The sequence below is a fragment of the Petaurus breviceps genome, unplaced genomic scaffold (assembly GCF_028583685.1).
Source record: "Petaurus breviceps papuanus isolate PSGF00001 unplaced genomic scaffold, PetGlider_PUasm1.0 164, whole genome shotgun sequence".
Classification (NCBI taxonomy): Eukaryota; Metazoa; Chordata; class Mammalia; order Diprotodontia; family Petauridae; genus Petaurus; species Petaurus breviceps.
Genome location: NW_027185735.1, coordinates 10,609,045 through 10,636,359, shown reverse-complemented (window position 1 = coordinate 10,636,359; position 27,315 = coordinate 10,609,045). Strand labels below are relative to the sequence as shown.

At 37.7% G+C, this 27,315-nt stretch overlaps 3 protein-coding genes across 9 annotated transcripts in view; 1 reads left to right on the top strand and 2 right to left on the bottom strand.

Annotated features, from left to right (window-relative positions):
* MIA2 (MIA SH3 domain ER export factor 2) overlaps window positions 1–27,315 on the bottom strand; it is a 481,197-nt gene that overhangs the window by 178,483 nt on the left and 275,399 nt on the right. The window lies entirely within an intron of this gene.
* On the top strand, window positions 5,617–25,829 carry TRAPPC6B (trafficking protein particle complex subunit 6B). 5 transcript variants are annotated; one of them, XM_069082311.1, is made up of 7 exons: window positions 5,617–5,757; window positions 10,766–10,833; window positions 12,344–12,461; window positions 14,659–14,742; window positions 22,292–22,399; window positions 23,783–23,876; window positions 24,876–25,829. In XM_069082311.1, the coding sequence occupies exons 2-7, from the start codon at window positions 10,799–10,801 to the stop codon at window positions 24,905–24,907; spliced, it is 471 nt and encodes a 156-aa protein (XP_068938412.1). In that variant the 5' UTR covers window positions 5,617–5,757; window positions 10,766–10,798; the 3' UTR covers window positions 24,908–25,829. The 5 variants fall into 5 exon arrangements, with proteins under 5 accessions (XP_068938412.1, XP_068938410.1, XP_068938413.1 ...); XM_069082308.1 differs by lacking the exon at window positions 5,617–5,757 and adding an exon at window positions 6,494–6,863; XM_069082309.1 differs by lacking the exons at window positions 5,617–5,757; window positions 14,659–14,742 and adding an exon at window positions 6,489–6,863.
* Window positions 26,016–27,315, bottom strand: part of GEMIN2 (gem nuclear organelle associated protein 2) — a 404,714-nt gene continuing 403,414 nt past the window's right edge. For all 3 annotated transcript variants that reach the window (XM_069082304.1, XM_069082307.1, XM_069082305.1), the window contains 2 exons: window positions 26,822–26,880; window positions 26,016–26,401 (listed from right to left, as the gene is read on the bottom strand). In XM_069082304.1, the coding sequence (XP_068938405.1) occupies window positions 26,362–26,401; window positions 26,822–26,880 (99 nt within the window). In that variant the 3' untranslated portion in view covers window positions 26,016–26,361. The remainder of the gene's footprint in view (window positions 26,402–26,821; window positions 26,881–27,315) is intronic.

Sequence of the window (27,315 nt, the reverse complement as noted above, 5' to 3'; positions counted from 1 at the left end):
TTACAATTATTGTTTTTCCATGTAGGAATGTTAATAGTTCAACTTTGGCCAAGTGGCTCAGCAAGCAAGAGCACCGGCCTCAGTGCCGGGACGACCCGGATCAAATCCGGGCCCAGACACCCAGCACCACACCCAGAAACAACAACTGGCCGTGCAACCGCAAGCAAGTCACTCAACCCCAATTGCTTAAAAAAAAAATAGTTCAACTTTGATAAGTTCCTTATGATTTCTTTTCCCTGTTTACCTTCTCATGCTTCTCTTGCTTCTTGTATCTGAATGTCAAATTTTCTATTCAGCTCTGGTTTTTTCAGCAAGAATACTTGAAAGTCCTGTATTCCACTGAATGACCATATTTTCCCCTGAAACAGGATACTCAGTTTTGCTGGGTAGGTGACTCTTGGTTTTAATCCCAGCTCCCTTGACCTCCGGAATATTACATTCCAGGCCCTTCTATCCCTCAGTGTAGAAGCTGCCAGATCCTGGGTTATCCTGATTGTGTTTCCACAATATTCAAATTGTTTCTTCCTGGCTGCTTGTAATATTCTCTCCTTAATCTGGGAATTCTGGAACCTGGCTATAATATTCCTAGGAGTTTTCTTTTTGGGATCTTCTTCAGGAGGTGATCGGTGGATTCTTTCAACCTCTATTTTGCCCTCTCGTTCTAAAACATCAGGGCAGTTTTCTTTAAGAACTTCCTGGAGGATGCTTTCCAGGCTCTTACTTTGGTCATGGCTCTCAGGCAGTCCAATAATTTTTAAATTATCTCTCCTGGATCTATTTTCCAGGTCAGTGGTTTTTCCCATGAGATATTTCACATTGCCTTCTATTCTTTCATTTGTTTGGATCTGTTTAACAGCATCTTGATTTCTCATAAAGTCATTAGCTTCCATTTGCTCCAATCTAATTCTGAAGCAATGATTCTCCTCAGTGAGCTTTTGAGATTCTTTTTCCATCTGGCAAATTCAACTTTTTAAGGCATTCTTCTCCTCATTGCCTTTCTGAGCCTCCTTTGCCATTTGAGTCAGTCTGTTTTTTAAGGTATTATTTTCTTCAGTCAGGCTGTTGACTCTCATTTCATAATTTTCTTGCATTGTTCTCATTTCTCTTCCCAATTTTTCCTCCACTTCTCTTATCTGCTTCTTAAGGTCCTCTATGGCCTGTAATCAGCTTGTATTTTCCTTTGAAGCTTTTGGTGCAGGAGTTCTGACTTCACTGATTTCCTCCTGTTCCATGCCTTGCTCCTTCTTATCCCCAAAATAGGAGTGTAATGTTGGAATCTTCTGTCTGCTTTGTTTCCTTTGCCTGCTCATTTTGCCACTCAATGATTTGACTTTTGGGCTTGTTGCCACAGTAGGACTCTGCCATCAGACAGGGGAGTTTTCGTCCCAAACGCTGGGGTTTTCTCAGCTGCTGGAGGTATTAGATGGGTGCCCTCTCTGAGGTCTCCACACGCTCTGGCAAGCTGGACACACACCCCAGGACCTCCACCCTAGACTGCAATCCAGATCCAAGCAGGTTAAAGCAAGAGCGATGACCCCTCAGACTGGTGCTTGGTCCCCCTACACTCTGCAGGCCAGGAGCTGAAGCCGCCATGTGGCGCTGGCAGGCTGTGCCGTGTCTCAGCGGTTTCTCGCCCCGGGGGTAAAAGCCATGCACTCCCACTTACTGGGTCCCAAAGTCCAGAATGCACTGGCCTCTCACCTTGTCCTTCGCATCTATGTGTTGATAAATCTGGAAATGGCCACAGCTGCTGCTGATCTGGAGTCCCTCTGGCTGGCAGCTGGTCAGGCCCGCCCTGGGGCTAAAGCCTCCGTGTGGGGCTGGGCTTGGCTCCTAGAGCCCGATTCCTGCTGGCCTGCCAGGCTGTTCTCAGCGGGAGGTTAGCTTCTCTGTGTCATTTTGTGGCTTCTGCAGCTCCAAAGTTTGTTTAGAGTCCCCTTTTTACATGGATTGGGGAGGGTGGAAGCCGGAGCTGCGGGAGGGTCGTGCTTCTACTCTGCCATCTTGGCCGCCAATTAAGTTTTAAGGATGATTTCAATAACTTTTAAAGAAAAGAAGTCTCTCCTTTTCCCTCCCTTCCATACACACATACACATACACACACACACACACACAGAGCACAGGGAACTCTGATAACTATTTCTCCTACAGAAATAAGACAAATTGAAAGGAGTTAAGAAGTGAATGAGAGGAGAGAAACAGAGTCAATAAATTTGAAAACTTTTTCTAGGAGTTTGTTTTTCAAAGGGAAAAACATATAGGATAAGAGCTTGAGGGGATAAGTGAAGGTTTATTTTTCAGGTTGGAGGAGACATGGCCATATTTTTAGATTGCAGGAAAGGAGCCAATATAAAGGGAAATAGTCAAGATTTGAGAGAAATGGGATGATTGTGATCTGCTTGAAGTCATTTAGGGGATGGAATCAAATGAGGTTTGGCAAGGGTGAAGGGAAGGGCTACCACATCATCAAAGACTGCAGTAAAGGAAGAAAGAATGGGAGTTGATGTCAAGGTATTTTGAGATGTAGAGTAAGGAAGAAAAGGGAATTCTGGGCAAATGGCCTCCATTTTCCAAATAAAGTGTGAGGTGGAGTGTTCTGCTGAAAGAGAATGGGATGTGATATGAGAGATGGGAATTATGAGAGATCTGAGAGGAAAAGAGGTTTGGAATAGCTTGTGTGGAAAATGGGATACAGAATTAATTAGGTAAGAGTAAAAGGATTGCCAAACTGTAAAGAGGGCCCAGTTGTAATTAGACAACATAAATTTGTTGTAGAACAAATTTGGTTTGGTGGCTTCCTTCAGCACATTTCCCCCTTAGAATGTAAGCTCCTTGAGAAGAGAAATGGTTTCACTTTCCCATTTGTGTCTCCAGGGATTAGCACAGTGCTTTGAACAATGCTTTATTCATTTATTCTTGTATCACACTCTCCCAGTCCCTAGACAGAAGTCCTGAAAGAGGACTTTACTGCTATCACAGAAGCCCTGAAAGAGGATTTTACTGCTGTTACAGAAATCCTGAGACTTTACTGTTGATTTGTGTTTGATTTGTCAGACAGAAGTCTTGTATGTTGATTTGTGTTACTTTGTCAGACAGAAAGAGAATTGAGATAATAGTGCTGACAATGTGTGTAAATATTGTTGTAGCTCTGTTAAGCTTAATGTGTATAAATAAATATTGTTGTAGCTCTGTTAAGCTTTGTCTTCCAGAGACAGAAACTTCAAAGAGCTTAGAGTGGAGCTGCCTACCTGTGAATCCAGGCAAGAGCTGGGAGAGCTGCCTACCTGTAAATCCAGGCAAGAGCTGGGAGTGGTCAGCCTGTGGAAGAGGAGTTGGGTGTGGAAGAGGCGCTGGGTTTGGAAGTCACACTCAGGTTAAGATGAATGAAGACTTTACTTGGGTGCTCTGTATGGATGAGATTGTGACTTACTCTGACCTAGGGGGTGGGTGGTGTTTGTACTTTCTGCTACCCCTTAAGGATGATTGGAAGTCAGTCTCAGTCAAGATGAAAGAAGACTTTACTTGGGTACTCTATATGGATGAGATTGTGACTTACTGAAAACTATGTGGCAACCTTAGTAATATGTTGTTGTGTTATATTGTTGTGAATGCTGTGCTTTAGTATGCTTTAGTTTATTGCTGAATAAATGGAGAGTTCATTATACTATGTGATTAGATCCTTAAAATTATTTACAGCAGCAGTCCTCAGCAGAGTTGCTTGTGATTGGCTTTACAAGGGCCTAGATACTTTAGCCTCATGCAATCTAGTGGTTGTTAAAAGCCTACACAAACTAAGCAGTCATTATCAAATGGTACCTGCTTTTTATAAGAGATAAAGTATAATTGTTTACCATCCTTGAATTGTATACCCCTTGGTGAAGTTCACATATTAGTATTTTATTAGCTTTTCCCATCCCTGCTGGGATGTTTGTCTCTTGACTCTGTTTCTAGTTGAATAATTGGTGGGGAGGAGGGAGAGTCTCGGGGTGAAGGAATGGAGAAGAGTCCTAAAGCAAGAAAGTAGAGGCAACAAGTAAAAAGAGAGAAAGACCTAAGATATAATTTCTTCTTCATCTAAGATTGGAAGATACTATCAAGGGTAGATCTGGTTATCTGGAGAAATTGAGAATTTGGTGGCTGGATTAAAGAACCAAAGCTATAGAAAGAAGAAGAGAGATAGAGAAAGATATTCTTTCACTCAAGTGACAAGGAGCTAAGAGGGCTCTTGTTGGGAAGGAGTTCAGTAACAGAGGAGTCTTCATGGGTCTATGACTCTGGGGACTTACATACATTTTGGGGACTAATGGTTACTGATTCCATGATTTCTATTTCATTTCTCCCCTTTTAATAAAAATTTCCTCTGTAATATTGGGAACTGTGTCCTTGCAAATGGGAAGTAAGTCTCAGTATTTTGAAGAATGAATAAATTTATTATTATTACGAATATTATATACATATTATTATTTGTTAAATTTATTGTTTTCTAAACACTGGAAGGTCCAGGACAGGTGAAGTTTTGTGGTGTGTTAACCCAGGGGTGGGGGGAGGGAGGAGTGGTTTTCTCTCCCCTGAATTCTGCTGTGGTTCTTTGAAGGAGAGTTACGATTAAGAAAAGAAACACATGGTCTTCAGAAAGGCAACAACTCAAGGAAGGAAACAGCTCTAAGCATCAGGACAATCTGAAGCCACTAAGAGAGCCCCAACTATGGATTCAAGAGAAAATTAGTTCTTCCTGATGGGAGCTGACTTCCTGAGAGGCGCAGATTGAGGAACTCTAGCTAAGTGACCTGACCAGAAATGATACTACAACCAGTGGGGTTCAGCTTGAGGACTCTATATGGAGGGATGGGACATTTCTCTGCTAAACCAGAGGAATGAGTTGCCTTAGTCATGTATTTCCTACCACTGTACTCTGAGTTTCAAGTTTGTACTAAGTCTTACAGATGCAGCTTGTATTTGTGGGAGACTGTTGTTCTAGGTTCATGGAGCTGGGAACATTTTGTAGCCACTGTTTTTACTATGATATTTTAGTAAATATCTTTGCTTTGAACCAATTTGTAATGGTTCACCAGGGGGTATAATAAGCTATAAATTTAGAATTGCAGACCCACAAAGTATACCCTTAAACCTGAGGATAGTAGCTATCTTTTAGAAGAGTGGCCCAGAGGGGACCTTACAAAATAATAGCAATGACAACCTCCAAAACCACTGTAAAACAGAGGAAAATTAAAATTAAATGGAATTGAAAATTAACATTTTAAGTAATGCACAAAACAAAGAGCTAGTTTTTGTAAAAGACCACAAAATTGACAAAGTAATATAATAAAAAGATAACAGGATGAATTAGAGATAATTTAAGAAGAAAGGCATTAAGATTAAGTAGGATTGGTAAAGACTTCTTGAAGAAGGTAGGACTTTACCTGAGACTCGTAGGGAGCCAGGGAAGGCAGGAGGTGGAGATGAAGAGGAAATTTCCAGGCATAGAATTTGGCCATTGAAAATACTTGGACTTGGGGGTGGCTAGGTGGCGCAGTGACTAAGAGTGCTCAGGCCCCAGAGTCGGGAGGACCCGGGATGGGTTCCTGCCTGAGATACTTAACACCCACACAAAATAACTGGCCGTGTAACCTTGGGCAAGTTACTTAACCCCAATTGCTTAAAAAAGAAAGAAAGAAAGAAAATACCTGAACTTGGACAGTCTTCTGTCACTAGATCTAGAGTACGTGGATAGGAGTAAAGTATAAGAAAGCTGGAAAGGTAAGAAGGGAATACATTATGGAGGGCTTTAAAAGCTGAACATGATATCTTATATTTGATAGTGGAGCCACTTGGAGTTTATTGAATATGGGGGCATGTTATAGTCAGACGTGACTTTTAGGAAAATCAGTGTTAACAGCTGAGGGAAGATTGGATCGGGGAAGCCCCTTAAGTGGGGGAGGTGAGGGGAGATCAACAAGCAGGATGTTGCAATAGTCCAGGTGTGAGGTGATGGGTCCGGCAGTGTCAGAAAAGAGAAGGGGCACAGACAGAGAGGGGTTACTAAGGCAGAAACGCCAGGACTTGGAAGCTTACTAGATCTGGGAATCGAGGGTGAGGAATCAAGTAGGTTTCGAGCTTGAGTGACTGGAAGGATGGTGCTACCCTCAACAGGAGGGAAGACTGGAAGAGGGGATGATTGCTGGGGGCAGCGAATAACGATTTCTGTTTTGCACGTGTAGGGTTTAAGATTTCTGTAGAACATCCAGTGAGAGAAGTCTAAAGGGCAGCTGGAGATGTGACAATGGAGGTCAGGAGAGAGGTGGTTGTAGTTGTTCATTCGGGTTCAACTAGTATGGCTAAAGAGGAAGAGAAAATAATGCTTGATTGAAAAAAAAAATAAACGATAACAACAAAAAGAAATATCTGCAAGAGGGAAAAGGAGGGAACGGGGCCGCCGACCATAGAGCCGGCGGAATGCGGGGCTAGAGGCACCGGAAGTCGTTCCCTCTCGGGGCGGGGTGGGGTCCGGCGCCGGGGTTTGGGTCTGGGTGGTTTTTCCTGCGCCTCGGGTCTCGCCCGCCCCTGCGGCTGGGCTTCCCGGCTGGGTGCTGGCCCTTCGAAGGACGCGGTGAAGCCTCCGCCCCTCGGCCGCCCTCGAGACCAGGCTCTGGCGCTGCGGGGTCGGGCGGCGGCCCCGGAGGCAGCGGCCCCGGGGGCGGCCGCATCCACCGCGGCGGCGGCCGTGCCAAGGCCCTGACCTCCGCCCTCCCGGGGTCCCCGGAGCCCGAGAGAAGCTGAAGGAGATGGCAGACGAGGCGCTTTTCTTGCTTCTCCACAACGAGATGGTGACCGGCGTCTACAAGTCCGCGGATCAGGGGGAGGTGGTGAGTGACCACTGCCCTGGCCCGGTGCCCTTCTTTCCCGTATACCCCTCTTCTTCCAGGCGTCCTCCGCACTCCCCCTTCGCCCCCTTTTACTCCTTTCCTTTTTTGTTTTCGTTTCCGTGCAGTCCGCAAACTTCACCCCAAATAGCCTCTTCCCCAGTCCTCCCAGTCCCATCCTCAGTCCCCTCCCCCGCCCCGTTACCGCTCAGGTGTCGAGTCCTACAATTCCTACCCTAGTAACATTTCTCGAGAGCCCCACACAGCGACCCCCATGGTGCGGGCCCCTAGTGTCGGTCTCCTTGCCTTCAGCCTGTCCCCACCCCAGCTCATCCTTCTCTCAGCTGTCAAATGCACCTTTGTACGGCTCAGGTCTGACCGTGTCAACTCCTCATTCAGTGCATTTTAGTGCCTCCTGATTACCTCCAGTACCAACTATAAAGTGCTTGGCTTTTAAAGCCCCATAACCTTTCCTCTGCCTGCTTTTCCAGTCCTTTAACTCCTTACAAGCTGTGTCTCTTCCTCGGTCTCAGTCCCGTTCCCTGCCTGGCATTCCCTCTCCGCCTCCTGGCGTCTCTGTCTGGCTTCCTTCCAATCTCGGCTAAAGTCTGCAATTTTGTGGGAAGCTTTTCCTGCTTTTTCTTAATCTTGGCTTCTTTTCTCTGAGACTACCCCCAATTTTCTGATATATATCTTGTTTGTACATATTTGTTTCCGTGTTATCTATCTGCCTTGTTAGACTGTGAACTGTTTGAGAGCAGGGACCGGTTTTTTTTTTTGTTTTGTTTTGTGCCTCAGCACTTAATAACACTTAGTGTGCATGGCATATGGTGTGAATTTTTAAAAGTCTAGTTAATTTACTGTTTTCTCGTGTGGACTTAATGCCTTAATCCTTTCTTGATCCCACTTATTCTTGACATGCATGCCAACAGATTCTTCTTTTGAATTCCATTGCTACCACTGGTTTATTGGGCTTTTACAAGTAGTCCTTTCTAGTGAGTCAGCAGTCATTTATCAAACACCGACCATGTGCCAGGCACTGTACAAAGTGCTGGAGATACAAAGAAAGACAAAAAAGGACTGTTCCCTTAAGGAGCTCATGTACTAATTAATGGGGGACACACACAGCATGCAAACAACTATGTATATATAAGATATATATCTGTAGAGAAATAGATACAGTAGATTGGATATAATCTCCATAAATAGAAAGAGAAATAAATAGATATAAGTGTGCTATATGGACACAATCCCAGAGGGAAGGTACTAGCACTGAGACTGATTTGGGAAGACCTCTTAGAGAAACTAGTATTAGAGTTGAGACTTGAAGGAATCCAGAAATCAGAAATAAGGAGTTGAAAGTATTACAAGAATGGTGGACATACAGTGAAAAGATAGCTACCACTTTAGTTCAGTCTCTCACATCTCTCTCTTGAACTACTGATCAATTGCAGTGGTCTCTAAGTAGTCTCCAACCTTTGCCTCAGATCTCTTTCCTTTCACACAGGAGGATCCTGCTACACAGTATTAAGTGTGACCATGTTATTCTCCTACTCAGTTAACTTCAGGGGCTTCTATTAAGTATAAACTTTATTTGACATTTAAAGCCCTTCACAATCTGGACTTGACCCAGCTTTCCTATCTTATGAAACATTATTCCCCTTCTAGCACTCTATAATATAGCCAAAATGGCCATTTTACTGGTCTTCGTACATCACATTACTTCTCTGGTCTCCATGCCTTTGTAATGACCACCTCATGACTAGAATAGTCTTACCCTTCTTACCTTCATATTGTGAACAATGGAAATAACATAATCTCTTTTCTTTTAAAGTTCTGTTCAAGCATGGCCTTCTCCTTGAAGCCTTTTTTGATCTCTCCAGATGCTAGTACTTTCCCCCTCACAATTACCTTATATTTTGTACATATGTTGTTTCCTCTTTATAGAATGTAAGCTTCCTGAGGGCAGGGAGAGTTTCAGTTTTGTTTTTGTATCCTTGCCATAGTCATGCATATAGGATATTCCAGAGGTAACCAGGCACACCTTGATATCTCAAAAAAAAAAAAGATATCTTGGGACTCATTTTGAAAATTTTCATCTTTTAAAGTTTAGTTAATAAGTTAATAAATACATTTAGTTAAGTTTTAATTTGAATTACGTATAATTTGGTATATCTCTGTGTAGTGCCAGAGTTGATGATTCCCTGAATTTATGTGATAGATATGAGTAGAGAGAGAGAGAGATTTGAGCAATTTGTAGAGGTAGGAACAACTTGGCCACTAATTGGATATTTGAGATTGAGGACGACAGTAAGATTGTAATTCTAGGTGACTAGAAGAATGGTAGTAGCCTTTACAAAAATAGGGAATGAGTAAGAGGAGTGGGGTGAGGATGGGGGAAAGAGGAGGGAGATGAGTTTCTGCGTTTAAAATGTCCAGTAGGCAGTTGCTGATGTGTCAATGGAGCTCAAGAAAACCTAGGGCTGAATTTATAGGTTTAGTAGTTATCAGCATAGAGATGATAGTTAAACTTGTGGGAGTTGATGAGCTCAATAAGAGAGAGAGTATAGAGAGAAATGAGAAGAGAGCTAATGACAGAGTCTTGGATATACTCAGTTAATGGGGTTTCTTCAGTTTTTAATTTTGTTTAGTATCATCTTTGTTTTTTTAAGATTTGTTTTGGTGTTTAATTGCTGTTTTTAAATTTGTTCGTTTTCTAAGTATTTTTTAGTTGCAGTTCCAGTTCATTGATCTGTTCTTTCTCTTTTTTCATTAATGATAGTGTTTAGAAATAAAAAAAAAATTTTCCCTAAGGACTGCTTTGGTTGCATCCCAAAAATTTGGGTATGTTGTCTCATTGTCATTATCTTTAATGAAATTAGCTATAGTTTCTCAGATTTATTCTTTTAACCCACCAGTTTTTTAGGATTAAATTAGTCTAAAGTTGATTTTTAAAACTTTTTTCAGTGCTTCTTTTTATTTAACAATTTATATTGCATTGTGATCAGTAAAGGATGTGTATATTTCAGCTTTTCTGCTTTGTTTGAGAAAAATTTTCTTATCCACCATTCTTGTAATACTTTCCTCTCCTTTTCTGCTTTGTTTTGAGTTTTGTGTCTAAAGGTATGACCAATTTTGGTAAAGGTACCGTACATAGTTGAGAAGGAGTGTGTGTGTTTATGTGTGTGTATGTATATGTGTGTGTGTGTCTGTACACATACACACACACACATACCCTTTACATTTCCATTCACTAATCATGAGAGGGCTATCATATCTAATTTTCCTAAAATTGTATTCAGATTCTTAACTTCTTTCTTGTTTATTTTTTAGTTAGATTTATCTAGGGCTTATGATAAATTGAAGTTCCCCGTTCATATTTAACTGTTTTTCTTTGTATTTAGAAGTGATACCATTAGGTTTATATGTGTTAAATATTGAAATTAATTTATTGTGTACCTTTCAGCAAAATGTAGTTTCCTTCTTTATCTCTTCTAATTACATATTTTCTCATTTGGGAGATAGGAAAGAACTATAGATAGAAATGTAGAGTAGGGAAAGGGAATGAATTCATTCTGTTGATAGTAATAGTATATTGTAATAGTTCAGAAATGTAAAGTGTTTTGCACTCTTTGTATGTCAGTAACTAATGAAAATTATTGGAAATGTGAGTAATAGAAAATCCCCTTTTGATAATTTTCTATAACTGGGTTCATTTTTAATTGAGAAGGAAAAATTGATAACCTGTTCATAGTTTGAAGATATTGGGGAGCTTTTATAAGTTTTGGAAGGGATTGATTAGCATTTTAAATTTTGGTGATTAGTTCAAAGTTCTGGCCTTCTGGAACTTGGAAATTAGATTTTTATTAATTAATAAGATTCGGAATCCTTTTTTGTATTTATAGGAAAATGGAAGATGCATTACTAAGCTGGAAAACATGGGTTTTAGAGTAGGACAAGGACTGATAGAAAGGTAAGCTCAGTTTGAATAATAATAATAATAGTAATAATAATAACTGACATTTTATGTTGGTTGTCCTTCATACTCGAAGAGGACCAAAATGACATCACCGTGCTAGAGTCAAGTTTCAGTGTGTCCAACAGTGGCTGATCGGACCAATAAGAACTTGGAATGTTCTACCACAGGTCAGGTTCAAATAGTCCCTATGAACATTTGGGGTGGATTCTCTAAATTTTCGCATCCTGCTTTTCCTTTGAGCTGTTTCAATTCTGCTTTGCTCACAGAGCACAGCACCTTCTTAAATGTGGGCACGCTAGTCTGAGTAGTCCTGTGTTAGTGTCTCCCATGTCACACAATCAATTCCAAAGTTCTTAAGAGAGACCTTTTATGTAGTGCTTTCGGGTTTACAGAATTCATTACCTGATTTCATTTGATCCTCTGAGGTGGTACTACAGGTATCATTACCAAAAACAGGATCAGAAAGTTCAAGTGACATGTCCATATTCATATAGCCAGTTAGAGGCAGGATTTGAACTCTGGTCTCTCTTGACTCCAAGTCTATCAAGTTTTCTATGGCACCATGCTGACTGTCTTTATTTTATTACTGGTTAGCTTAATAAACTAAAATGACTCATTTTAAAAAGAGAGCACTCTTGGTGGGCTGCCACGAAACTTTAGGTCTACCTAAATCTTTCATTTCTTCTGTAGACTTAGTAATTTAAAGTTTTCACTGTGAGCCAAAATTTCATGTCATTTTTAGTTTAGATATATTTTTCTCAAACTTGGTTCAGTAAAAATTGCTAACTGAAATTTACTTTTGTTTATATTTTTCCTCTGAAAACTTTGTTAAATACATATGTAGGTTCTCATGGTCTTAGTGAAATTTAGTGCTTTTTAATTTGTTTGAAATTTGTTTAAAGTCCACAGGATCAAAAATACTTTGTGAAACCTATTTATGTGTGTAACAGGTTCTTAGAGTTTTAAAATAAATCTTCATCAGGGCTATGTTATACACTGATACTTTTCTATTCATAATTATGTTTTATAATCTCTTTTTATGTGTTTTATTTATTTAAATTTATATTTTATATTTATATTTTGTCATGAAATGTTTAATATTTATAGTATATTTTATATCCTAATTCTGTTATCCTTCTAAACATTTTTTATTTTAAATATACCTAGGAATAAATAATGGCTGAATGTCAAATAGTTTAGGCTATAAAATCAATACAGTATAACTTAAAAACACATTTAGCTTCCCATTTTCAAAATTTCAGCGATATCATTAAAATTTCAATTGTGACATAAGTTGGGATCAGGATATAAATTCATTTTACCTTATATCTATCATTATGACATTTAAAATATTACACTATAAATAGTTGTAACTAAATAAATACATAATTATAATGATTATAAATATATAGTTTTTTCCTTTTGGAAGTTAGATTAATGATTTACCTGTCTTGCTTTCTTTGGAGGAAAAAACTGTAAAATTATAACTTTTTTATCTTTTTAGGTTTACAAAAGACACTGCAAGGTTCAAAGATGAATTAGATATCATGAAATTCATTTGCAAAGATTTTTGGACCACTGTTTTCAAGAAACAAATTGATAATCTAAGGACAAATCATCAGGTATTATACAAATTAAAATTTGCTTTATATCTCACTTTGTTAAAGTAGAATTATTTCTACTATTTACTTTTATTATTAAAATGTTAAAATGGTGTTTTAAAGAGTTGTTTCTTTTAACTTTCAGGTTGTACTTTTCACTTTATATTAGATTTAATGAGTCATGATTTTTGTTATAAGCACTGTATACACCAAATAAAGAACAAAGGGGAAATCTTTAACTAAAAACTAGGTATTTTCTTTTTTAATTGAAAATACCTTTCCCTGCATACTTTGCTGAGAGATGATTCATAGGTGTGAAACATTGTATGTAATATCAAATTTTTTTTTACTGTATTGATTGGTTTTGTTAATTTTTTTTCTTCCTCTTTTTTTACTTTTTATTAAAAATTTTTTTTCATTATAAAGGATGTCTCTCTTGGAGAGGTCAAAGGGAAGGAGATAGGGAGATATCTAGGTCATGTTAAAACAACCGATATCAGTAAAAATCCACTTAAAAACATAATACTTTGGGGTGGCTAGGTAGCACAGTGAATAGAGTACCATCCCTGTAGTCAGGAGGACCTGAGTTCAAATTCAGATTCAGAAACTTAACACGTATTAGCTGTGTGACCTTGGGTAAGTCACTTAACCCCAGTTGCCCTGCCCTTCCCCCTCCAAAAAGCCAAAAAAAAAAAAAATTAAAAACCCGTAATACTTTAAAAATGCACCCAAATTCATCGTCAGAATTACATTGGTATTAGGATGTTTTATTGCTTAGTCCTTGTATTAGTTGTGGTAATATATAAAATCTCAAATAAGAATCTGAAAATTTAAGAACTGGAACAGACCTTACAGAGAAACACAATAGAGTTGAAAGAGTTGCCGGACTTGGGTTCAGAACCCGCCCGTACTGTGGGTAGGTCACGTAACCTCGCTGGGGCTCAGTGTTTTCAACAACAAGATGAGGAGCAGTTTGCAAACCTTAAAGAGTTTATAGGAGTTATTAGCCTAGTTATACATTTATTAGATATCTCATTTTTCTGGGTGAGGAAACAATTATTGCCATCTTTATTGTTCATTTTTAGGGGTAGGGAAGTGGAATCAGTGGAAAACATTTTGACATTTTAAGTTTTCTGCTTCCATTCTCATAAATGAAACACTGTGGAGGGGTTAGGAGGGGGAGAGAATTGACAGGTTTCAATTTGATATGAAGACTTTTTCCCCTATTGTGTTTTAATACATAACATTTTTCATCTTAGGAGTGTTTTATAAAAAGCTGATTAGTAAGAGCATATTAAAGATGACTTTAAAACAATCATATTCATTTTCTGTTCACCAGGCTTTGTTATTATAGCAATTAAACATATATGACAAAGCAAGATTGTATCTCCATTTAAAATAAACTCATGGTATATTTCATGAAATGTAAAAGTAGGGTTGTAGTTGGGTTGGCTTATTTTCTTAATTGAATTTTTTATATATATATATATAACTAGTTACCTCAAAGCTATAGTAGTATGTTTAGTAGATAGTAGGCAATATTTAATGTTAGAGTATTAATATGTTGTAATATCTATTTCCAAATATCAAATTTCCAAATCTTCAGTTGTATTTTCATATATTTTACTTTTAATTGAAAAGGGAGATGCATCTTTTGAATGTGCCTCCACAAGGTAATTAATGGATGGTGATTTGATGAACATTAAATGACTAGTTATGTATGAGAGGCAGCCTTACCTTGGATAGAGGGCCTTGGAGTCAGGAAGGACTGGGTTCAAATGCTGCCCAGAGGACTTGAAGCTACATTAGCTGTGTGACCATATGCAAATCACTCAAACTCTGGTCCCAGGCAACATTCTACAACTTACAAGGTAAAGCTGAATTGTTGGTCTGTATATTGTGGGTAGTTCCCACACTGGAAGTTCCTAATACCACTGAAATTAAAGGTCCAAAACAAAAATTAAATTAAACTTATGTGAATATTAGCACTGATACTGTGTGTAATCATAAGTAGCTAGTCTGATTTAGTGAATTCACTGCTGTCAGGTAACTGATATTCTTTGACCTTCCTTAAAACTAATTTTTTTATTAGTAAATGTACTTTAAATATAAAGTACTTGCCTAAACCTTTAAAAAGTGTGATAATTATTGCATGGTTAAGAAATCTCAAAGAATTAAAAAATAATGACCAGAGATTTCTTTTGTGTTTTGGGGACAGGGCATTTATGTGCTTCAAGACAACAAATTTCGGCTCCTGACTCAGATGTCGGCAGGAAAACAGTATTTAGATCATGCTCCTAAGGTACTTCATAGGAAGACTAGTGATCATGGTTGAAGAAAAAAAATACAATTGGATGGACATATTCAATGCTGAGCATGATGGGTTTGTGAATTTAAAATAGGATAAAGATGCCTTAGTTTTATTTAACACTTGAAATAGTTATCATTTAAAGGGATTCACTGCAAAATAATTTGCTTTAAAAAATAATTCACCACTGGGTTTAACTTGGGAGCTCAAGGTATTAATTAGCAGAACTTTTCATGATGTTGCATAAAATAATTTCTGGAGTCCTCATGGAATATAAACCTCAAGCATGAGTGTAAAATTAAGTAAAATAGGCAAATCCTTATTACTATCTATATAAGACTTAGGTTTCTGAAATATGTTCTTTGAAAATTTAATGGGGCAGCTAGGTGGCGCAGTGAGTAGAGTGCTGGTCCCGGAGTCAGGAGGAACTGAGTTCGGATCTGGCCTCAGACACACACACAGACACACACACAACTAGCTGTGTGACCTTGGGCAAGTTGCTTAACCCCAATTGCCCTCCAAAAAGCAAAAAAAAAAAAAAGATTTAATTAAAAATTTTTTTCTTTTGAATGAAATGATTTAAAAACTTGGGACATAGAATTAGAGCTGTTTCTAGAGCTCTCATTTTATGTATTCTGAGCAATAAGCCTAGACAGGCCAAATGATTTGTCAGTGATGTAAGACAAGGAACAATAGATAGATATCAGAGCCTAGATTCAGTCTGACTCCAAATTCAATTTTATCTTCACCGAGCCAAGTATCTAAATCTAAAGTATAATCATGACATAGATGTAATCCTGGATTCTCAAGGGCAGTGTTAGTGGAGCACAAACTCTTCCAGAGTTTGGTTTTCACCAAGCCAGAAATTCCTTGAGTACAAGTCTGGCACCTAGAGTGAATGTTTGCTCTCTGAGGGCCAGGCTATCTAAATTGAGTGAGATACATAATCCGCAGGCTGACCAGCAGTTAATGAATTTTTCCAGACATAACAAGTCTTGCTATGTACAGAACTCGAAATGTACAGAAAAGAACAAAAAGAGCTGGAAGAAAACAGAGAAGCAAAACAGCTTAGATGCATAGTTTCATGTATAGTCCTCTTCATCTGTTTTCTTTATATATGGAAATGTTCATTTAGTGTTTAAATTCAGAATAAAAAATTTTTTAAAATTTGTTTATTTTTAGTTTTCAGCATTCATTTTTACAAGATTTTGAGTTACAAATTTTCTCCCCGTCTTTCTCCCACCTCCACCCCAAAATAGTGAACCTACTGAATACCCCTTCTCCCAGTCTGCTCTCTCTTATATCCTCTCCCATCTACCCTCTAACTTTCTAGTAGGGCAAGATGGATTTCTATACCCCAGTGCCTGTATATCTTATTTCCCGGTTGCATGTAAAAAATAAATTTTTTTTAACATTTGTTTTTAAAACTTTGATTTCCAGATTCTTTCCCTTCTTTCCTCCTCACCCATCTCCACTGGGAAGATAAGCAATTCAATATATAGGTTGTACATGTGTAGTTATGAGAAACGTTTCCATAGTAGAAATATTGTGAAAGACTAACTACATTTCCCTCCATCCTATCATGCCCCCTACTTATTCTATTTTCTGCTTTGACCCTGTCCCTTTTCAAAAGTGTGTGCTTCTAACTACCCTCTCCCCCAATCTGTCCTCCCTTCTATCATTCACCCCTCTTATTCCCTTCCCCCCTACTTTCCTTTAGGACAAGATGCCCTATTGAGTGTGTATGTTATTCCCTCCTTAAGCCAAATTCAATGAGCGTATGGTTGACCCATTCCCTTTTGCCTTCCTGTTCTTCCTTTCCATTGTAACAGTTTTTTCTTGCCTCTTTTATATGATTTACCCCATTCTGTCTCTCCCTTTCTCCTCTCATTATATTCCTCTCTCCCCTTTTAATTTTTTTAGATATTATCATCCCTTCCTATTTTAACTGATCTTGTGCCCTCTGTCTATTACATATACATATATACACACACACTCACATAGTATTTGTACACACATATACCCTCCTATATAAACATATATATGTATGTATATTTTCTTTCACTATCCTCATACTGAGAAAAGTCTCATGAGTTACACTTATTGTTTTTCTGTATAGGAATGTAAATAGTTCAGCTTTAATAAGTTCCTTATGATTTCTTTTTCCTATTTACCTTCTCATGCTTCTCTTGCTTCTTGTATTTGAAAGTCATATTTTCTGTTCAGCTCTGGTTTTTTCATCAAGAATGCTTGAAAATCCTCTATTTCATTGAATAACCATATTTTCACCTGAAGCATTATACTCAGTTTTGCTGGGTAGGTGATTCTTGGTTTTAATCGTAGCTCGTTTCACCTCCAGAATATCATATTCCAAGGCCTTTGATCCCTTAATATAGAATATGCTAGATTTTTTTTTTTGCTTTTTGGAGGGCAGTTGGGGTTAAGTGACTTGTCCAAGGTCACACAACTAGTTTTTGTGTTAAGTGTCTGAGGCTGGAAGTGAACTTGGGTCCTTCTGACTCTGGGGTTGGCACTTTTACTCACTGCGCCACCTAGCTGCCCTAGTCTATTTTTTAAGGTGTTATTTTCTATAGTATTTTTTTGGGTCTCCTTTAGCAGGCTATTGACTAGCTTTTCATGATTTTCTTGCATCATTCTCATTTCCCAATTTTTCCTCCACTCCTCTTGCTTGATTTTCAAAATCTTCTTGAGCTCCTCCATGGCCTGTAACCAGTTCAAAGTTTTGTCTTTGTTGACTTTTTCTGGTTCCGTTTTGTTCCTTTCTGTCCCCAAAAAAGGATTCTATGGTCTGATTGTGCTTCCTCTGCTTGTTCATCTTGCCAGCCAATTATTTGACTTTTGAGCTCTTTGCCATGGTGTAACTCTTCTTCCAAAGTGGAGAGCTTTGTCCCAAATCACTGGGGTTTTCACAGATATTGTCAGAGGTCTGAGGAGGGCGCCCTTGCTGCAGCCACCATAAGCTCTGGCACACTGGCCTTACACCCCAGGATCACCACTCATGACACCACGATCCAGATCCAGGCAGGTCAAAGCAAGAGCGATTACCCTCTGAATGGTTGCTTGGTTCCCCTGTGATCTGCAGGCCAGGACCTCCTGGGGCAGCAGCTGTAGCCTCTGTGCCACAGCCACCTTTCACCCCCAGGGCAGGGGCTGGACCTTGCTCTTTCATCACCCAGTTCCAACAGAATTCCCCACTGACCTTTTACTTTCTCTTTGGTGTTTATGGGTTGAGCAGTCTGGAAAGTGCCATAGCTGCTCGTGATTTACTCTCCTGAAGTCTGCTCTGGCCAGTCTGGGCCGTAGGTTGGGGTGCAGCTCGGTGCAGCTCAAGTGGGACTTCTCTTGGCTCCCAGTCTGGTGTGATAGACCATTTCTGTTGCCCTGCCATGCTGGTTTCAGCAGATTTGTTTCTGTCACTTTGTGGGTTCTGTAGCTCCAAAATTTGTTTAGAGTCATATTTTACAGGTATTGGAGGTAGTTGTAGTTGGAACTCATGAAATTTCCTGCTTCTACTCTGCCATCTTGGCTCCATCTCCCCTCCAGAATAAAAAAAAAAAATTTAAAAAGTAAGCATCACAGAAACCTGATGTCAGAGTAGACCTTTAATACCAGAAATAACATCTTTCTTCTTTGAAGTAAAATCAAGTCCCAGTTTTGAGACCACTAATTCATAGTTTCCAAGTGAAAATAATATACCCAATTTTTTGTCAGTATACTTGATTAAAATTGGAAATAAATAGTATACTTTGGTAATTAATTGACATTTAAATAGGATTATTATGAATTAACTTAAGGTTTTGAAAGCTTTTTTTTTTTTAAAGTAATTGGGGTTAAGTAACTTGCTCAGGGTTACACTACCAGTTATTTCTGGGTGTGCTGCTAAGTCTCTGAGCCCACATTCAATCCCCCAGGTCATCCTGACACTAGGGGTGCTCTTACTCGCTGAGCCACCTGGCCACCCCGAAGCAATTGGGGTTAAGTAACTTGCTCAAGGTTATACAGCCAGGTGTTTCTGGGCGGATGCTAAGTGTCTGAGCCCAGATTCGATCCCCAGGTCATCCTGACACTGGGACGGGTGCTCTTACTCACTGTGCTACCTGGCCGCCCCCTATTGAAAGCTTTTTGTAAACCATAGTAATTTCTCCAATAATTCTCCAGTAATTCCGTCTTGTAATAAAGAAAAAATTAAGCAAAACCCAACTAAAAAAAGCAACAACTTTGTCTGAGATAATTACTTACCTGTAATACCCAGCTCAGTTTTCCAGAACCAAGATTGGTCAATGCAGTTAATTCAATTTTTGAATTAATTAATTAATTCAGTTTTTTTTGGTGTGGTTTTTATTTATATCATTGTAGTTTTATATTTTGTATTCTTTGCTCTGCATCAGTTTGTATAAGTCTTCCTGTGGTTCTATGAATTCTAGTTTTTGTCATTTGTCATGGTTCTATTGTGTTCATGTACCACAATTTGTTCTAAGGTTTTTTAAACTTCATTTCACTTCTAAGTAACAATTAATACACATTATTTTGCGTGCTAGTCAAGCCAAATTACCTGCAATTTTCTAGAGTATTCCACCTCTTACTTCATGGAGATAGAATGCTGAGTTTGGAAAAGAGTAAGTTTTAAACCTGTGATCAACTCTATCCTCTTCATCCCTCCAGTTTAGAATTTTTATCTTCTTTCAAGGGCTAATCTATGGAAATTGTTTCCCACTCCCTATTGTTGATGGTCTACTCTTTCTTCTCAAATTAGGTACTTATCTTTAAATATTGTATTCCCTCTGTAAGATGTAAACTCCTTAAGTGCCAGGACTGTTTTTTTTCCTTTTGTCTTTGAATCCTTAGTGCCTCATTACACTTTGTAGGTTTGTTAAAGATTCTTGTTGAATGAATAGTAGAGCTTCCTCTTGGAAGTAAAGCTTCTTAAACCCCAAGGTTTTGCTCTCTCTTCTAATCAGTTTCTGTTATTGATCCATTCTGTTGTGCCTCACTTTGCCAGTATCTATGCAGGTGGGAAGTAAGGTGGGTGGAAGCAGTGCTCCTTAGAAGATATTATTGTGTTTTCCAAATTGTGTGATTGAATTCTACCATCAGCCCTCTCCATGATCATTCTCCTTTCCCTTGGTTATCCCATCTTACCTTTGTGATGTCACTTGCCTGCAGAGCTCTGAGTGAGACATTATCTATGGAGGCACAACAGTCAAGAGGTGGTCTTCCAGTGTACACACACCTGCCTAGATGAAATCTATCACCTCCCATCGCAGTGTTTTGTTGCTGGGAGTGTTCTTCAGTGGGACCTTCTTGCACTTAGATTAAGACTTTGCCCTTTCTTTTCTCTAGTTTTGTTCCCTCTCTTTTGTTATCTCCTCCCATTCTCTTGCAGCTTCTCATCTTTTTTTGAGAGTTTATATAAATCATAACACTTAATAAGGGTATATCACATACCCCTCTGTCCTGCACCTTCCCTGTGCCCATTTTTGTACCTTCTGGGGTTTAGTCTGCAGTATATATTGTTTAATGAGAACTTATCAGTTTTGGAGATTAAAAAGTATTATAGTAGCTGAAGTCAGCATATTCATTTTAAGAGTGCATTTTTGCTTCTATCAATCTTTTGAATGCTGCTTACCTTTTTATCCTCTTGTGTACTTTTAAAGTACATTTTTTTAAGTACATTTAAAAGAAAACTACTGGTTAAGCTCATATTTGTAACATTCATTTTGGGTTGCAACTTGAGCTTCTTTCTTTTTGGAATATATTATTCCATTTCTTTCTGTGGTTTCTATTGGGTATGGCATTGTCTAGTATTAGAATTTCCTTTCCTCTATATTTGAAGGTCTCTTACCTTGTAGAATTTGGTTTTTGTCATTGGAATTGTTAAATTTAAGACTTGTGTGTCTTTGGGGTGGCTAGGTGACACAGTGAATAGAGCACTGGCCCTGAAGTCAGGAGGACCTGAGTTCAAATTCGGCCTCAGACACTTAACACTTACTAGCTCTGACCTTGGGCAAGTCACAACCCCAATTGCCCTGCCTCCCCCCCTCCAAAAAGCAAGGAAAAAAAGAGCAATAAAAGAATTATGTGTTTTGGAGTGTGAAGCATAATTTTGTTTGTTTCCCCCTCTGGAGTTGATCTGTGGTTGCTTTTGATTGTAGTTTTTTTTCTATATTCAGAAGTCCTGTACAGTTTTCTTATACAGTCAGTCCTTGATATTCTCATGTTTAACTTTCGTGGCCTCAAACATTTATGTAATTTTATTAATAACCTCATTTTTACTTTAGAGTTGGCAGCTGCACACATTTATGGCTATGTTCAGTAGAGAAAAAAATGAAAGGCTTGATGTAGGAAGTTTGTGGAGCAGCTGTTAGGCATTTCACTGCTCTCTTATTCACCTTACTGTTTTCAGAGTAAAGAGCTCTTTGAGCATTCTTTGCATATTTTCCTTGTTTACCTTTAAAACTCAAGTTCTGTGTTGCATTTATGTGCCAAAAGCATAGTGCAGGTCTCATGGAATCCTCTGAACAAGACCATTATACAAATATATCTCATTATCACATAGTACCTTTGTAAAACTAGATTAGGATGCAGAGAAATTATAAATGGTTTTAAAAATTTTTAGTTTTCAGCATTCACTTTTTTTTTTTTTAAAGCAACTTGCTCAAGGTTACACGGCCAGTTATTTTTTGTGTGGGTGCCAAGAATCTGAGGCCGGAACTGATCCTGGGTCTCCCGACGCCGGGGCCAGCACTCTTATTTGCTGCGCGACCTGGCCACCCCTCAGCATTCACATTTATAAGGCTTTGAGTTATAAATTTTTCCCTCCTTCTTGCCCTCTCCCCTCCCCAAGATGACATGCGATCTGATATATGCTATATTAAACATATTTTCACATTACTCATGTTGTGAAAGGATAGGCTCAGAACAAAAGGGAAAATCAGCACCAGAAAGAAGAAAACAAAGAGAAATATTATGTTTTGATCTGCATTCTGACTCCATAGTTCTTTTTCTGGATGTGGACAGCACTGTCTATCACGAATCTTTTGGAATTTTCTTAGATCATTGCGTTGCTGAGAAGAGTTCAGTCTAAAAATGTTTCATCATACAGTGTTGCTATATATAATAAATGTTTTTTTAAAAGGCAAATACAACCTTTATAAATCATACTGTAATAAAATTGTAATCAATACAGGAATCACAAGATTCCATAGCTTACAAAAGATATTTATTTAGCACTTAATGTGTCTGACAGTGTTAAGTGCTGTGAATACAAATACAAGCCAAAGGAAAGACAGCCCTTTGCCCTCAAGGAGCTTAAATTCTAATGAGAGAAAATAAAAGGGAACTAGAAACAGTTGGGGGAAGGTATCCTGGGGGCATGGCAGAAAAGTGTAGTGTAAGGGGGCCAAGCTGTGTTAGAAGTAATTTCAGCAATCTCTAGTGAAAGATACAGTCAAGGGAGCTTAACACTCTTTCTTATAGGTTCCATGTATCAATATTAGTTTTTTACTTTCATTCTGTTTTATAGGACTGTTACTCCCATGAAAGTTGGGGATTTACTGTATTTCCAACATTATTGTTTTTCTGTTTATCATGTACTTCTGTGAGACGCATATTGTCTGAATATCATATTGAGGTCAGTGGCTTTTGCTTACATAGTGTTCATATTCTTTAACATTATTACCTCTTGCTTCTCTTCTCACAGATTTTCCTCCATTTAAATATTTTTGCATTTCAGACTGGTTATTTTTTCTTTCACTTCTTTGTAAAAACCTACCACTGCTGGAAATTTCATTCCTTCCTAACATCTCATAGAAATTTTATTTCTCCTTTGAACCATTCAGGAACATCCTGCTGTGGTCCCATGCTCCCTCGGGATCCTGTAGGATTCTGTTCTTGACCATGCATTGGTGCACTCTTTCCTTTATTTAGGTGCACTCTTTCCTTTATTCCTAGTATTTAGGGCTTTGTACTCTTTGAGGATTTAATACTTATCCTTTCTTATTTTAGGATCCACTGTTGATTTATCTGCTTGTGCTCTAGGTTTTTAATTTATTTTTTTTCTCTTGAAATATATTCACCACCCATCACTCACTTTCTGACTTCCTCCTTCAGAGGTGGTTCACCCCCAAGGCTGAAAGGCAAATCTACCTCAGGTATTACCCATCTTGGGGGATTTATGTTTCACTAGTCTTGGTCCTGCCATAAGTAGCATCTATGGCGATATGACTGGTGCCAGTTGGGTTTTGGTCCCCTTTCCTTCAGTCGTGGTATAGCCCCTCCAAATTGGCTACTTGTCTCAGTTCCTCCTGGCTCTCATAATTTGCTTTTCTGTTTAGGTTAATGTGTGCCCCTCTTTCAGGATTAGAAGCAGGGAGGGTGTTCTGGACAGTTTCTAAAGCTTAGAGAGCTCCCTAACCAGGAAGCCACCATAGGCAGAAGAGAGCTTAATTTTTGCCTTGTCCATCTCTCTTCATCATGTGGCTGGGCAGATTAGTGTCTGCCCTTGTAGAGTATGCCAATAGTTTCTGCAGCAGGAGAGCAGAGAGAACCACTAATGTGGTTCCAAGGCACAAACCTGTAAGTTGGTGGATGTATAGAGGCAAGTTCAAGAGGGGTGCTGAATGCTTTAAGGTTTAGCATTTAAGGTTCTTGGGGTTCTTTCTGGCCATTTTTATTCTGCTGTAATTGTTCTATATCTGCACCTAATTCCTTTCCCCCATTTTTTTGAGTGTTTTGACACTGAAGTCATGCTTATTAGCTTTCACTCTCTCAGTCTGGTTTTGCTCAAGCTTACTTTTATTTTATTGCCCTCAGATCCTAAACAAAAATGATCTGGATGAATTTTAATCAAAATGGGTGACAGACTCTAGTCACATGAAGTTAGACTGTAGTAAAATTTATAAATCTCCAGTTTCTCAACTCCTTTACAGGAAAATTAAAACAGTATTATGTAGTTTACTGTAGCATGAATTTGTAAGAGGTATCGTTTTTCACAATTATTTTTTTCCTTTTTTAGTATTTAGCATTTACATGTGGCTTAATCAGAGGTGGCTTATCAAATTTGGGGATAAAAAGTATTGTGACAGCTGAAGTGTCAGCAATGCCAGCGTGTAAGTAAAGTTCCTCCTTCTTTTTAAAGTTTATTTTTCACAAAGATGTACTGTATTTGATAAAAATTGAATTATACCATACTAGGCAAAAGTAAAAAAGAAACAAGGATTAAAGAGTTTAATTTTAATTGTACACTTAAGAGTGTTATTGTCTTTAAATGGAAGTTTCAACTCCAGTCTGATAAGCTGTGATACAAGGGTATGTCTTTCTCTAGTTTGTTTCTGGGAAAATTTAAACTACTAGAACAGTTTAATTTTACTTAAAACTGTAATAATAATTTGCAGTTGTATATGGCTTTGCAATTTACAAAGTGCTTTAACTTTACCAACAGAATGCTAAGTTTGGAAGGGAACTAGGTAACCGACAAATAATTGAAAAAGAATCCTTCTGCAACTTGAACAATCCTTTTGACTTGAAGATCTCTGGTGAAGGGGAATTTACTGTTTTCTAATGCAGCTCATTCCAATTTTGGATAGATCTAGTAGTTAGGAAAACTTTCCTTTTGGCAAGTCTAAATTTTGCCTCTTTGCAAGTCATTCCTGGTTCTGCCTTCTGGGATTAGCAGAACAAAGCTTCTCCCTCTAAATCTTTTCTTCTGCAGGCTAAATATTGTTAGTTCCTTGTAAGGAATAAGTAATGAAAATATTACTATCTTTGTTTTATAGATTACAAACTAGAAGCCAAGAGAGGTCAAGAGACATGCCCAAAGTGTCATACAAGTTCATAAATGTCAGACCCAAGTTTTGATTCTGAATTCAGTGTTTAAATGTGCCCAGGTTTAGTGACATTCAGTATAAAATTCCAAACGAGAAACCAGATTAGGGAATAATTCTTCATTTTACAGAAGGATTAAAAAACTATCATCCCTTCTCCTAACAAACCTTTTGTCAGAGCTGCTAAAAAAAGGGATAGGATAGAAAAGATAGAAAAATTGGTGTTCAGGCTTATTTTTCTTCATTTCAAAATGTACTGTTTAATAAATGTTTCTTTTTTTGTAGGTAAATTTCAAGTGATGATACAGAAGATGTAGCATGTACTCAAATGCTTCTACAATGTAAAGAGGTTATATTATTCACATATAAAGGTTTTTGAGTAGTAACTTTTGACTTACTGGCATTTGTCATAAGTTTCTACAGTACATTGATTTGTGTAAGCTATATGTTAATTTAATTTATTAGATGATGTAATAATATGCACTCTCAAATAAGATTACCATAGTATAGTATATGTCATCTGATGGAACAGGAGAGTATCAAAAAAATTTTACTGAGACACTACATGGTAGCTCTGTATCACAGTATACAAATTCAACTTTATTTCATTAAAAAATTTAAGTAAGCACAGCAACCAAGTAACATTTCTTTGTGCTTTTGCTCTACTGCTTCATGATAATATTTATTTGGCATTAAAAAGGAGGGCAAAACTAAAGTCTTATTGAATTGGCAGAGAGAAAAAGTTATCATTTGTACCCATTCTTTTAAGGTCCAGAAAAAAGATTAAATTGGATTAAAAAAAAGTTGGAGGTATATGTTAAAATGAATTAATTTTCATATTTGTAATGAAGAGGCTTTGTATTTTAAGTCTGGTCATGGCACTACAAAAATGAAGACTGGAAGATTTCTGGGATCAACAAGGGTGGAAAGAATGGAGGTAAAGTTTTTGAAAGAAATCAGATGAAGAAAATGAAATTGATTGCTTGGATACTAGATTAGATAAATGGTTAAAGGACTATTTCTAAAAATATATGATACCAATCAGGATGACTCTTCACATGCAAAGATTTGTCCAAGTCAGTTTCACTATATTCAGGTAATGAACAATTGAGAATGTCCATTCTTCATACTTCAGTTCCAATAACTTTGAACATGTTGCACATGTTAAAATCTCTTTTATATTAAGTACCTCCCATGGGTTTACCAGTGGTATGCAATAAATATTATTTGATTTCTTAATGTTGATGCATTTTGACTTTAAATCCATGTTATTTTAACCCTATTACTAAGAACAGGATCTTTTTATCAGTGGCTTCTGGTTTTATTTTTTAACTTCATTTTAGTTAATAAGCTCTTAGTATTCAAATCTCACTTTCAGCATAAGGAATTTTAAAACTTATTTCCACCAAATATCTTCAGCATTCATTATTTAAGAACTTGATAAAATTTTTTATTAAAAAAGGTTCTAATACAAGGCATTTCACTTATTGAATGACTTTTAATCTTCCTGAAAGGTTTGTAATTGGAGACATTTTTGAGCAAAACTAATTTTCCATATGACATACCACCTAGCCACTTTAGTCTTTTAAAACACAATACTGATCTTGCTGTGAACATCAATTTCAGTAAGATACCAAATTTAAGATTCTTACACAACACTGAAATTTTGATGAAACCTGCCTTCACAGGGACTGTTTGGCTTGCACAGAGGTGTAATGTTGTTTCTTTCTTTTACATCACAAGTATTCTATTATTGAAGATTGTTTTTATATCAAGATGGTTCATCAGCGAGGTCACGCTGATCAAAATACCTATAAAAAAAGATAAATTTTAGGACTCATGGAGAACTTTGGCTCAAAATTTAGTTGATACCTAACCATCATACAAAGCAATGGCATAAAAATCACTAATGACCTCAGTAAGCTGGTGTCCTGTTTAAAAGGACTAGGATAATTCTGCACTTTAAAAAGTGGACATCCAATTAAAATGTAGTTCTTTTAAAACTCACAAAATGTTTGCTAAGAAAGTATAAAGCAGGCATGCCACTTTATGGTTTCCCAATTTATTATTAACTAAACTTTCTCAACATTTGAACTTCTTTAAAATGACCACATAGCCAAGACATTTAAAACACACACATACATTTCATGTGTGTATACACACACACACAGAAATAGTAATTTGTAGCACTTATTATAAAGTACAAAATAAACAAAAAGCTTTTACTATACCTGCTCACCAAACAGATTAATAAATTCAAAGCAGGTATTCGGTCATCTTCTTTACTCTCCTGGGAAAAAAAAGGAAAATAAAAATAATATTTCTGCTTTCTAAGTTTCACCAAATTTCTTTTTAAGATACAACAAAGAAGCTCTTTGCAGAAGTTAGTATTTATGCTATTACAGCACAGTAGAAAATCCTTGAAGGGGAAGGATAATATTGCTGAGTCAACACCTTGTTTTAATAAGGGTCCTGAAGGAAATATCCTTACTGATAAAAAGATAGTTCTGTGCCCGAAAGCTTGAAAAGATATATCTCTAGCCTCTTGCTAAGGAGATATAACTTAAAACCTGTATCCTAACAAATTTTATGTCACCTATATTGTGAAGGTCAGTGGAGAGAGATTCATAATCCTGAAAACTGAAAAACTAGATTAGAAGTCCCTGCAATATAAGGGAGAGAAACCAAGAAGGGTTTGTTCTAGCTTATAGCATGATACTTAACT

Excerpts from the sequence above, each read along its gene's own strand:
- TRAPPC6B (XM_069082308.1), top strand. The coding sequence starts at position 6,783 with ATGGCAGACGAGGCGCTTTTCTTGCTTCTCCACAACGAGATGGTGACC. Across the intron at positions 12,462-14,658 it reads ATCTAAGGACAAATCATCAG|GGCATTTATGTGCTTCAAGA; the intron begins GTATTATACAAA and ends TTTTGGGGACAG. Across the intron at positions 22,400-23,782 it reads TGTCTGAATATCATATTGAG|TATTTAGCATTTACATGTGG; the intron begins GTCAGTGGCTTT and ends TTCCTTTTTTAG.